Genomic DNA, 13148 nt, shown 5'->3' with positions numbered 1-13148 from the left:
CACACTTGGTATTTCCATCTCTGCTCTCTCCTTCCTCTCTGATAATAGTTCCTCCAACATTCCTGAACCTACACACACACACACACACACACACACACACACACACTGTCCAAAAGCCAGGGAAAGCTCTCGTTTTTTCTCCATACACCAAGACTGGCCCCTCCTCAGATGTCCCACCCCCTCCCCTATTTGTCCTGAATGCCTCCTCCACCCCGGCCCTGCCCCCCTTGACCTGCCTGCTGTCTCCACAGGTTACCCACAGTACCTGGTGGTAGGGAACCACCTGTCAGGGGAACATCACCTGAAGATCCTGCGGGCGGAGCTGCAAGATGATGCCGTGTACGAGTGCCAGGCCATCCAGGCCGCCATACGGTCTCGCCCCGCACGCCTCACCGTCCTGGGTAAGAACCGTTGACACTCGGGGGCAAAGATGCTACGGGAAGTACACGGGCTCAGCTCCAGAAGGGCATCCCCACGGGACAAGCCCCAAGGCATTATCCCACGCGGCTCCATCCACTGCTGCCCCATGGTGGCAGTAACCCCCCTTCTCCCCCAAGAAAGGGAAAGTGAAAGTTTCTGCTCTGGAAATCAGGCCAACGCTAACTGGCCTGTGACCCTGTCCAACCCCAGTGTGTTTGACTCCAGCTGAAGGGGCTCCTGAATGCTTATTTGTTCAATCAGGAAGCGCATTCTGCATGCACGATGGGTGTCAGGCCCTGTGCTAGGCGATGGAGATACAGAGAAGACCTACGACACAGCCTCCACATCCTCGAGCCTGAGTCCCGTTCTTTCAGGGTTGACTTCCCAGTAGGTGCTAACGAAGCGTGATTTCAGCATGGCCTCCGCCTCACCTGTTCCTTCCCCACCCTTCGCTGCTCCCTGCGAACCCCAGCTCCTTTCCTAAATCATCCCTGGGAGAATTCATTTCAGGCCCTTATCCCACATCAGACCTCCGCTCCTTGGTCTTTCTCCATCTTGGTTTCCCAGGATCCCAGTACCCCCTGGGACTGGGCACTGCCTGAGAGGTCCCCACTCCTTCACTCAGGCAGACCTGCCTGAACACAAGTGAGCGAGCTCACCTGCCTCTTAAACTGCCTCATTCCGATTTCAAGTGCAGCCCCCGTCAGCTCCCTCCTCCGGCCAGATGTTACTGAGGACCAAGGCCCCTGGGAACCGAGCCGTGCACATAAGGCATAATAGCAAACATATGCATACGTTTTACAGCACCTCTCAAAGCACTTCCCCTTATGTTATCACCTCAGCTGTTCTGCGCAAGGCTATGGCACAAAGATTGTTGCCCCAGATGAGAAACTGAGGCTCAGAGAAGCCAAGGGCCCCGCCCGGGGTCTCCCAGCTAGGGCTCCCACACCACCGCACTGCCTCCTCGGTGAGTCTCCTCCAGGCCAGGTATGGGACAGGGCACACGCAGCGAAACAGGGGAGCCTGGGCTCCACCCTGCCCGCCTCTTAGCTGCTGCTGTCGAGGTTTGACAACAGGGTCGGCAGCTGGGGTTCTGCCTCCTCACCTGATAGATAAGGCGCATGGCTGCTCAGGGATGAAATATTTAACAGCGTGTCAGGTTATCTTCAGATCTACACGACAGCACACAGGGCAGATTATCCCAAGCACAGCAACAAGTCCCGGAGGACCACTTACCGGGCTTGGCTTCTTGAGACAGGAGGCAGAGCTCAGGGCCAACCTCAGAAACCTCCCTCCACCTCTGAGTCTCTTCTTGGCCTGGGATGAGGGAAAGAAAACATACACCAGGTCTGGCAGGGTAAATAAGCTGGGATAGCTTGGTCCCGAATGGGATCCTGAATGGGTCCAGAAAAGTAACCAGGCATTGTAAAGGAGAGGCAGACATCTTCTTCATTCCCAAGATGGGGCTAAAAACAGAATGGGTCTACAGTTTGGTGTGGAGGCTGAGGGAGGAGAGCAGGGGGATTTAGCGCCTGAGTGATTTTCTGGTTTTTTTGGGTACTGAACAATGCCGGAACAGATTTGTTAGCACAGTTATAGGATCATCCTCTCCAAGGGTTACTCAGCAACCCATCCTTAGAAGAATCCGCCTTTTGCTGCCTTGTACCCCTTCTAGAAGGTACCAAAGGATGCTAAATCGAGAAGATTCTAAGCACTGCCCACCGCTGACTTCACGTGTATTCAGGACCTATGCTAAATAGAGACAGACGTCGTCCTCAAGTTCTTGTCCTGGCCTCAGAGCTTTGCCCGCTCACACTCCACCATTCACAGCTTCCCTCCTCTCTGCTATCTCGAGTCCAAATTATTCCCTGTGTTTTACAGACGAGGAAATTGAGACTCAGAGAGCAAAGCCACTCACGGCTTCATTACCACCCAAAATAGACTCCAGATTTTCCAACTCCAAACCAGTGCTGTCTGCGTGCCCAAGTGCCAACAGAATTTCCTTTGTCTGGTTGCTTAAGAGCCGGGCTCCTGAGAGCGGGGCCTTGGAATCTGATCTGAACATCAGTTTTGTCTTAGGTCACTCCTAAAAGGCACTCATTCCCCCGTCTCGCTCTGGTTGGCAGTGCCTTCTGGGCACAGAGCTGGCTTGTGCGGGAGAAAATGTTTACGAGTCTGGAAGGCAGTGGAAGAGGAAGAAGGAGGAGTTTCCAGGTGACCCCAGAAGACGAGCCTGGTGGATTCTGGAGAGCCGGAAAGGGACCTTTCCTGCAGACTCTACTGACACCACTCCTAACAAACTAACCTGAGGCAAGAAAGAGCTGCCCCAGGCTCCGCCTCCAGCCCTTCCTGACCACCCTGGGTCCCCACCCCTGAGCTGGTCCTTCAGGTGCCCACCCCTAAACCGGCTCTGTAGGTCCCTACCCCTCTAATGGCCCAGCAGGTCTGTGCCTGAGGCACCCAGCCTGGCTGAGTTTCTTTTTTTTTTTTTTTTTTTTTTTTTAATTTTTTTTTTTTAACCTTTATTTATTTTTGAGACAGAGAGAGACAGAGCATGAACAGGGGAGGGTCAGAGAGAGGGAGACACAGAATCTGAAACAGGCTCCAGGCTCCGAGCTGTCAGCACAGAGCCCGACGCGGGGCTCGAACTCACAGACCACGAGATCATGACCTGAGCCGAAGTTGGCCGCTTAACCGACTGAGCCACCCAGGCGCCCCTGGCTGAGTTTCTCTATAGTATACAGCCCCACCTGCTGCCCTGAAGAGAAGCCCTTCGTGCAGAAGCTGACCCAGCCTTCTGGAAGGGGAGCTCTGGTCTGCTCCCGGTGGTGAATAGACAGAGTGGCTACAGCGGGAAGAGGGGTGTTTTCTACCCTGGCCAGCCAGCTTCCCAACCAAGACCCCATCTGCTTTGCTGTGACATCTCAGCCCGGGAAAATGTCCCAGCCAGTTCCCCGGCGGGGGGCTGCCTTTCCTGTGTTCCAGGAATGAGAGAGCTTCCTAATTTAGTCTGTATTTGCCTGAGATAGATTTTTAATTAAATAAAGTAAGAGCCTGATTAGAACCTGCGGAAGATGTGAGAACAGAATCAGATGGTATTCCAGCAAAATTGCAAAGCAAACACTTTGGCTGGAACAGAGGGAGACCCCTGGGGGTCTTCCATCAAAGCACCGAGTGAGGAGGGCAAATACGAGAGATTATATAGCCAACAGATGTGCATTGTTAAAATATGCATCTGCTGGCAGCCTGCTTGGAGAAGCCAGAGGGCCAGCTCACAGAGCCTGCTCCGGGGAGGGCGTGGGGACCCAGCCCCGGCAGCCAAACCTAGAGTCACAGACACATTAATTAGCCTTGTGTTTCCAGCTCTCAGATGCAATCAGGCAAGGAGCAACTTCGAGCTGAGCGTTTGCTACCCTGGGAGGCAGAGGGAGGGAGCTAGGGGACCAGGAGGGGAGGAGAGGGAAGGGGCAGAGCTTGTGAGGCTGAACAAGACAAAGACTCCCGGGGCAGGTCGAGGTTAATGGCCAGGCTGCACTCCCCCTGTGGCACCGAGGACCATGCCTTGACTCTGGAGACAGGCATCTTTCCATACGCAGAACATCTCAAGACTCACGGTATCACAGAGCAGCGGACTTGGAGACAGCAATCGTGGTCTTGCCACTAAGCAAGTGTGTGATCTTGCCCTGTTGCCCAGCCTCTCTGGGTCTCAGTTTCCTCATCTGTAACATGAAAGTGGTGATAAATAAGACAGCCTGTAAGAACTGTCCAGCCCCCAGGGTGCCTGGGGGGCTCAGTCAGCTGAGCGTCCGACCTCGGCTCAGATCATGATCTTGTGGTTCGTGAGTTCAAACCCCACGTCAGGCTCACTGCCGTCAGCGCAGAGCCCGCTTTGGCTCCTCTGTCCTCCTTTCTCTGCCCCTGCCCCTGCCCCACTTGCACTCTTTCTCTCTCTCTCTCAAAAAAATAAGCATTAAAAATAATAATAATAAAATAAAGAACTGTCCAGCTCCCAAAAAGCCTACAATAAGGAGTCAACCTTGCTGCACCAACTAGTTTAGGAAAATGGTCCGTCCCCACCGCTGGAACCAGAATTCAGGTGGTGAGTGCAGCACCGTAGACAGCATCCCACTTTGAGTCTGGAGAGGGGACCTCTCAAAGTCCTGTCCAGCACTGGGGTTCTGGACTTGACTGTACACCTTAACCCCACAGTCCTCCCTCTAGAGCCAGCTTCCACGCATACCCAGCCGTCTCTACAGGGACCCCACTGAGGTGGACATCACAGGACCCCCCTTACACATGTGCAAAGCTGCGGTGTAGGAGGAAGAGCCATGGGCCGGAAGCAGAATACCTGCACGCGGCTCGCCGTGTGTGTGACCTTGGTGAGGCCCTCAGCGCTCCCTCCCACTGGGCCTCTGGTTCAACTATGACCACCTCTGAGTATAGGGTAGGCCCTCAATAATACTGGGTGGCTTTTAAAATAAATGAATGAGCGAGTGAGGGAATGAATGCGGTTTCTCATTCTTATCTATAAAATGAGGATAAGAAAAACACCAATCTCCCAGAATCGTTGTGAGCACCAGACTAACACATACACCCCAACGCTAAAGTGCCGTATGCTTGGAAGTTACATGTACGTGCACGCAAGTATGCATACGGGCAGGCTGCTCCTTCTTCGACCTGCAGGAGCCCCCAGGTTCACAAATATCTAAACTGTTCCATGGCCAGAGCTGTGAGGATGACACTACATTTGGTCTTTCTAACTGCCTGAAATTTTGAGAAGCGAGGACCCAGGGCAGGGAGGAAATGGAAGCCAAGGTTTTGATCAACAAGTATTTACTGAGCAGCTACTATGTGCCAAGAAGTAATCTAGACACGAAAGATTCATCGGTCAATGAAAAAAAAGGCCAGCCTTGCCCTGGTGGAGCTTGTGTTCTAGCAGAGAGAGACAGAGTCAATAAACAACAAACACAGTAATTACGTAGGTATGTAGGATGTCAGATGGTAACAAATGCTTTGAAACAGAGAAACAGCAGGGTGAAGGGGACTGGAAATAGGAGAGGGAGGATGGTGGATGGCAGGTTAATTATTAAAAAGGGTGTTTTCCTAGTCTTCCTCCCCACTTCCCTCATCTTCCTGGCCCGTTCTAATATTAACTCTGCTGTCTCGTGGCTCCCATTAGAAACAAAGCTTTCTAAATCAACATGAATTATTTAATGATGGAGACTAAGTCAATCCAAATAAAGAGGGCGTCTTTAAAACGATGTCAAGCTCCAGACACTGACGGGGCAAACAGAGAAGGCCCAAATGGGTCCCTGAGTTTGCAGAACCGCGAACTCTCCTACACCTCTCCACCAGGGGAGCTGCAGGGCAGAGGTCTCCTAAATCTTGGGTATTGGCAGCACAACCCACCCCCCCATTCCCAATCCCCTAATCTCCTGGGTGGGTGGGTCCAGAGAAAGACTGTGAATAACTCAGGTCATACAACAAGGGAAGGCAGAGCTGAAACACAGCCTGAGAGCACCGGCTTCTCAAACTGTTCTTCCAAAAACATGGCAAGAAACCCGGCCACAGTCACCCTGTCAGTAGGGGACAGTCTGTCCCCTACAGCCCTTCTTTAGGAGGTGAGAAAGCGCCTCCACAGAGCAAAGCCCAAGCCCCCTGCATGACGCATGGCGGGGGGAGGGGGGCGCCTCTGAGTCCTGCCCTCTGCTTTCCCCTAGCCCCTGTTCCAGCACCCCCTTTGTGCCAGGGACAGCTGCCAGCTTGCAGCTCCCTCCACTGCCCACACTTCTGTGCCTTCCCTCCTGTGTGCTTCCACCTGGACTGTCCTTCCCACCTTTCTTCTCTTGGCCAACTCTTGCTCCCCAGTCAGGATTCATCCTGGACATCACCTCCTCCAGGAAGCCTTCCCTGAACCCCACAGGGCCTGGCTGTCCCACTCGGTGCTCTCTTAGCCTTCCGGATTCATCCTAGACATCACCTCCTCCAGGAAGCCTTCCCTGAACCCCACAGGGCCTGGCTGTCCCACTCGGTGCTCTCTTAGCCTTCCGTCCACACCTCAGTCACAACACTCGACACATTATTTGAAAGTAACTATTTCCATGTCTGCCTCCCCCTGTTTCCATGTCTGGGTCTCTCGGCACCCTGCATCTGTCCCACCTAGTAGAGCCTGCAGGCTTGTCCTATGCAGGTGCTCAGTAACGGCCATCACGTAACTGTAGCAACGGGGTTTGGGCCAAGCTAGAGGGAGTTTGCACTGAACCTCATCCTGGAGAACAGTACCTGGCAGATACTAAGCCCTACACACAAGCAACAGTTGCGTCCTGTCTTGCCGCGCTGTGTTATGCTGTGTTTAGGGGGCAACACGGCTTCGCGGTAAGAGCCCCGACTCTGAACGCCAGATTGCCTACACTGGAAACCTAGCTCTGTCACTTTACCAGTGCTGCGACCTTGGACGAATCACCTAACCGCTCTGTGCCTCAGTTTCCTCGTGTGTAAAATAGACGAATAATCACATACAATCATATTGAAGAAGGAATAATGCCTTCTTACGGTTATACAGAAGATTCGATGGGATAATTTCTCAAAACCGTACCTGGGAAGCAGCAGGAAGGCATATAAGTACTGGCTTTTTTATCGTACCTGTTGTGGCTGTTATTACTATTATTCTTGCAATGCTGAGCAATACCAGCAAGCGACCCTTCCTTCCTGGGGGATCAGGCTCTGTGTCCTAGAGAAGCTTTGCCATCCAACGCGCAAGGCAGCAAGACGCGATTCCTGCAGGCCCCTCCCGGCTCGCACGCCTGGGAAGACAAGCAGAATTGATTTCCTTATCTCCTTATTAAGCGTGTTTTGCCTGGGCCCCGGCCTGGTCTTAGGTGCCGTATCTCATTTGTGCTGCGTGCCTGCTTCCTGCCACATTCATTACCCTGCAATCACCCCCCAAATGGGGGCAGCAAACAAGCCAGGGATGGGAGAGAGGAGCAAAGAAAGCATCCTTATCTCCTGAAGTTCCAGACGGGAGCTGGTGTCGGAGCTATTAATGCACCTCACCCCCACCCCTCCAGCGCACCACCCCGGCCACCAGCTCCTTCCCACTCTCTTCCTGCTCCTCCACTCTTCTGGGGGGCCCAGGCCACCCCCAGCATTTCCCTGGGCCAGAAGCAGATTCCCCTCCACACTGCCCGCCCCTCTTGGCCTTCCTGATTTAACTCCGTGCTAACCTGCGTAGGCAGGTCACAAGGTGAGTGAGGTCCCTGAGTTACCTTAAACTGACTAAGAGTCTCTGTCTCCTACATTATCTTATCAGCTCCTTGAGGGTAGAGAGCCGTATACCCCCCTGAGTAACTGCCCGTAACAGTTGTTGGTGGCAAGTGGAGGCTGGGGGCGCAGTGATGGAGGGCCTCTCTGGAGATCCCTGTAGCCGCCAGGCCAGGGTGCATTGATTTCAGAGCTGGGTCACTCTGGGCCCTCCTTCCTGCTGCTCCTCCCCCTCCCCAGCAGTCTCCCTGGTTCTCTAATCTGCCATGGAAGGAATGGAGCCCCTGCCTGCCTCCCACGTCCCTGCTCTTCATTTGAACCCCAGTGTCAGAACGGCCAGCAAGCTCCAGAGGGCTTGGGTGGCCCATCAGGGATGGAGGCAAACTCAGTGCTTTCCCTCTCGCCCCGTATGTAGCAGGCAGATGGCAAAGCAGGAAGTGAAGAGACCAGATGCAAGGGACGCCCTGCCTTACCTACCCAGACTCAGCCAGTGAGAAGAGAGCTAACCCACCTTGTGAAGCGGCCCAGCACCGCCTCAGGCTGGAGGCGGCATCCCAAATGGCCAACCCAGGGCCGGCCGCTCTCCTCCTCCTTCCAGCATCTCGTGCGTTCAACACCAGCACAAGGGCGGGCAGGGAGGTGCCGTAGGGGCCCAACAGGCCTGCTGCACACACAAGGTGCTCAGCCTCCTGCTCCTGGCCCCCAACAGCACGCCGTTCGTCATTCTGCTGATCCCCCAGTGTCCCCATCACTAAGTGGCTCCCCAGGTAGCCCCGCACCCCTGAAGGGTGATCATACCCAGGGCACCGGCATTTCTGCCGGTCTGAGCCAGGACAAGGGCCCTCACTTGGAGGTCGGAAGGCATGGCAGGCCCGGGTCTTAGTCATGAGACCTGGGATAATGTTGCTTTGGACACGCACACTCTCTTTCTCTCTCTCTCTGATAAAATCAGGAGCCGAAAGGATGGAGTGCAAATCCACGCCACAGTTTGACTGTGATCCGCCTTCATTGATCCTGGTTTGGGGGTCAGACCTGGGGGACATCGGTCCCACTGTTCCCTGGCTCTCAGGAGCAAAGATAATATGTTCTTCCATTGCCTTAACCAAGTGTGACCCTGGGAGAGGCTGAGCAGGGTCCAGTCTTCAGCAAAGGGGAGCGTGAGCTCAGAGCATGGAGATTCGCGTAAGTTAGAACCTTGATCCTCTGAAGTCCGCCATTTCCCATCCTGCATGGAACCAGCAGCTTCGGGGCTGCCCGTGAAATGAGAGCCACTTTCATGTGACTTTGAGGACGTAGCTGCCTTGAGGGGGCTCTCACCCACTCCGCCATCACGGAGCTACTGTCTCTGGCTTGGACATGGCTTCCAACATCCCTACGTGCTTGGAAAAGCACAGGCAAGAGCCCACTTCTGTCCAGGAGCCTTACCAGAGTCCTCCGTCAGGAAGCCCAGCTGGCCATGTTCAAGGCTCCCTGTTCATGCATCAATCTTATTACACACACACAGACCCCTTACCTCAAGGACAAATGCACTGGTGTGTGCGCGTGCACAAACACGCACACACACACACACAAAATTCAAAGCATGGCCGGCTCATGATGGAAAGACAAGGAGACACTGTCGCCGTTGGGAATCTGTCACTGTTGGGACATGGACAGATCTTGGTAGCTCAACAGAAGTATTGACCCTCCCTCCCTGTCGGGCCCAGAAATGAATGGAGTAGGTGGAGCATGATATCCCCAGCAGGAAGCCCCACTTCTCTATCGATCCCCCCTAATGAAAAATGGAGTGAAGGGGGAAGAGAGGGAGGGCCAGGACAAGCCAGTCCCACCCAGGAATGGATTGCCTCTCTCCGGACTCTGGCCTCCCGGGCACCGTGGATATCACACCCAGGTCCGTGGCCAAGGCCAGCCCCGGGAAAGCCCAAAACCGGCTGAGCTTGGCAGGGAGACCTCCAAGGGTAAAAATAGCTCACCGCTTCTCTGCTCCGACCTCAGCCCAGGCCTGAGACTAGGGTTTCATGGCAAATTATGGATTTAAAACTAGCAATGAATCTCCATTACAGCATGAAATGAGAAAGGAAAATGCCACTAAATGGAAGCCTTCCCCCGGCAGCCAATGGGGCAAGGGAGGGGTGTAGTTTTAGGAGGGGGTTAGAGCTGCAGTCACACACCCACAACAGACTCACAGGAGTAGTCCCAGAAAGGGCCCTGGGAGAGTGGGCAGGGGCCGGAGCCCAGGGGAGATCCCTGCTGTCCCAGATCAGCATAGGGTGCCACAGTAGCGGGGGATGCCTGGCTGCAGGCACGTTCCTGCAAAGGAAACAGACACAGCTATCTTAGCAGTGGGAACAGCCAGAGCTTTGTTATTTTGCTGCTGTGTTGGGATGACACCTACAGGGTAGGTCCAGCCAGAGAGGGGCATTTCAGGAACCTTGGGTCATCCACCCGGGTGCCTGTATTTATCCTTTCACCGTCTCCCATCATGTCTGCCAGCAGGCCCCACATCTCCTTTTATAGTTGAGAAAGCTGGGGCACAAAGAGACCCATTAACTTTCCCAAGGTCATACAAGAAGAAAGAAAAAGAGCTAGAATCTGGATGCAGGTCTTTCAGGCTCTAAAATTCTTGCTCTTTCTGCTAAGTCCTGCCTCTCCCTTTTCCAAATTCTGCTCAGACTTTCTGCTGACTCCTCCCCTTAGGATCCTAGACCACCATGATATAGGTCTCTTTCTGGCCCCAAGGAATTCCAGGAGCCCTGTCTGAGCCCCAACACTGTCCCAGGACCCCCACAGTCAGAGAGGGGCCTGCACAATGAGGTGAAGGCTTCCTGCCAGCCCCCATTCCTCCGATGCGTCTTGGGAGCCAGGGCCTCTAGACCCATAGCATCTATTTTCCTCCCATTAAGTCTCATTATCAGAGGACTGCCCACTGCCCCTTTCCCCATCACTCTGGGCCTCTACATTATTCTGTCCCTGCGGAGGAGATTTACCCAAGTGGGAGCTTCCTAAGGCACCCAGAAGCCCACACAGGTGCCTCCATTTCACAAAAATAAGTAGCTGAGACCCACAGCCCAAGAAGGCTGGCTTCCAAGAGAGTGTCACATTTCACAAGTCGATCAAGGTGTTTGTAAATGTTTATAGAAAGGAGGAACTTTCCATATGTAAATATGTCAGGAACTGTGTTAGCAGCTGGAAAATCACCTGGTGCCTGCCGGGAACACCAGTGCAGCCGCAGTGGTGGATGGTGGCCACACAGCCATCCCTCTGGAAGAGCAGGTCCTGCTCTGCCTCCCACCCTCTGCTCGCTTCTCTCTATCTACACACAGAGATGGACACACACACATTCTCTAGGATGGTGGGAAGACCTCATTTTGCAGGTGGGTCAACTGAGGTCGAAAAGGAAAGGAAATATGCCAGAGGCTGCGCAATGCATGGAAGGGAAAGCGAGTTACCTCTGACTCTACAAGACAGAGAAAGTTGGGCTCTGAAGCAGGGTCACCTGGGACGGCCCTGCCTCTCCTCCAGCCCCAGCCCCAAATACCAAGTTGGGTATCAGTTGTACTGAGACCAAACCTAACCTTGATTAGAGAATCAGAGCTGGAAGGAATCCACCAATCAAGGGTTCTTTTGTTCCATTTTCCAACATGTATCTATGCACCTTCCATGTGCCAGGTACTGTTCTAGGCACTGGGAATATACATCAGTGTATAGAGCTGATAGGCTATAAACAGAGTCAAATCTCCTGCCTTCATGGAGCATGTATTCTAGTGGAGGGAGTTAGACAATAAGCAATAAACATTTTTTAAAATGTTATTGTCTCTTAGAAGGTGGTAAGTGCTATCAAATAAAGTAGAACAGAGTCTATGGAGTTGAGTTTCTTAGGGAAAGGATAGGTAGAACAATCAGGGTAGACCTCCCAGAAGAGGTGAGGTTTTTTTCATCTTTCCCTTTATTTTTTTAACAGCTTTATTGAGGTATGATTTACACACCATTAAATTCAACCATTGTAAGTTTATAGCTCAATGATTTTTAGGGTTGAGAGACCATTGCCACAATCTTCTGTTAGGCCATTCCCATCACCCTAAAAAGCTTCCTTGTCAGTCTCTCTTAGACCCTCAGTCCCAGGAACCACTGATCCTCCTTCTGTGTCTATGGATTTGCCTTTTCTGGACATTTCATCTAAATAGAATCAAACAATATGCGTCCTTGCCATCTGGCTCCTTTCACTCAGCATAGTATTTTTGAGTTTGCCTATGGGGTAGCATGTATCCATAGTTCATTTCTTGTTATTGCTGAATAGGATTGTTTGGACAGACCACATATTGTTTATCCATTCACCTCTTGATGGACATTTGGGCTGTTCCAGTTTAATGCTGCTATGAACATCCACATACAAGGCTGTGTGGGTATATGTTTTCCTTTTTCATGGGTACATTCCTAGGAGTGAAGCAACTAGCTCATGCGGAAAGCTTACGCTTAACTTTTTAAGAAAGTGCCAAACTCTTTCCCAAAATGGTGGTGTCATTTTATTCTGTTCTCACTGACAGTTTGTGAGAGTTCCAGTTTCTCTACATCCTCCCCAACACTCATTGTTGTTTGGCTTTTCTATTATGGTTATTCTAGCAAGTTTAAAGTGGTATCCCATTATGGTTTTGATTGCATTCTTCTAATGATTAATGATGTTGAGCATCTTTTGATGTGATAGTTATCAATGTTTATGTTCTTTGGTGAAATGTCTATTCATACTTTTTGCCCATTTTTAAATTGGGCCATTTGCCTTATTATTATTGTGTTAGAAGAATTCTTTATACTTTCTGGGTACAAGTCTTTTATCAGATATATGATTTGCACATATTTTCTTCCAGTTTGTGGCTTCTCTCTTCATTTTCTTAAGCGTGACTTTTAAAGTACAAAAACTTCTCATTTTAATCAAGTCTAATTTTATAGTTTTTTTGTTCTGCTATGAATTGTGCTTTTGATATTATATCTAAGAACTTTGTCTCACCTAAGATCACAAAGATTGACTCCTATATTTTCTTCTACAAGTTCTATAAGTTTTAGCTCTTACATTTAGTATATAGGTCATTTTAAGTTAATTTCTGTGTAATTTGTGAGGTCAGGACCTAAATTTATCATGTTTGCATACAGCTATCCAGTTGACCCCATATCACTTGATGAAAAAGCCTATCCTTTACTGAATTGCCTTCACGTCTTTGTCAAACATCAACTGACCAAAAATGTGAGGGTTTCTTTCCAGACTCTCAATTCTGATGCATTGATCTATAAGTCTCTTCTTTATGCCAGTACTACGCTGGCCTAATTACTATGACTTTATAGCAAGTTTTGAAGTCAGGAATGGTAACTCCTCCAATTCTTTTTCAAAGTGGTTTTAACAAGTTTGGCTCCTTTGCATTTCCCTATAAATTCTAGGATCAACTTATCGATTTCTGCAAATATGGTTGCTGAAGTTT

At 51.4% G+C, this 13148-nt stretch overlaps 1 protein-coding gene across 6 annotated transcripts in view; it reads left to right on the top strand.

Moving 5' to 3' along the window:
• KIRREL3 (kirre like nephrin family adhesion molecule 3) overlaps window positions 1-13148 on the top strand; it is a 552485-nt gene that overhangs the window by 461958 nt on the left and 77379 nt on the right. For all 6 annotated transcript variants that reach the window (XM_058687282.1, XM_058687283.1, XM_058687281.1 and 3 more), the window contains one exon: window positions 252-401. In XM_058687282.1, coding sequence (XP_058543265.1) covers window positions 252-401 — 150 coding nt within the window. The remainder of the gene's footprint in view (window positions 1-251; window positions 402-13148) is intronic.

Source organism: Neofelis nebulosa, chromosome 10, assembly GCF_028018385.1.
Source record: "Neofelis nebulosa isolate mNeoNeb1 chromosome 10, mNeoNeb1.pri, whole genome shotgun sequence".
Classification (NCBI taxonomy): Eukaryota; Metazoa; Chordata; class Mammalia; order Carnivora; family Felidae; genus Neofelis; species Neofelis nebulosa.
Note: the sequence above shows the minus strand (reverse complement) of the source record. Positions and strands in the feature narration are given on the sequence as shown.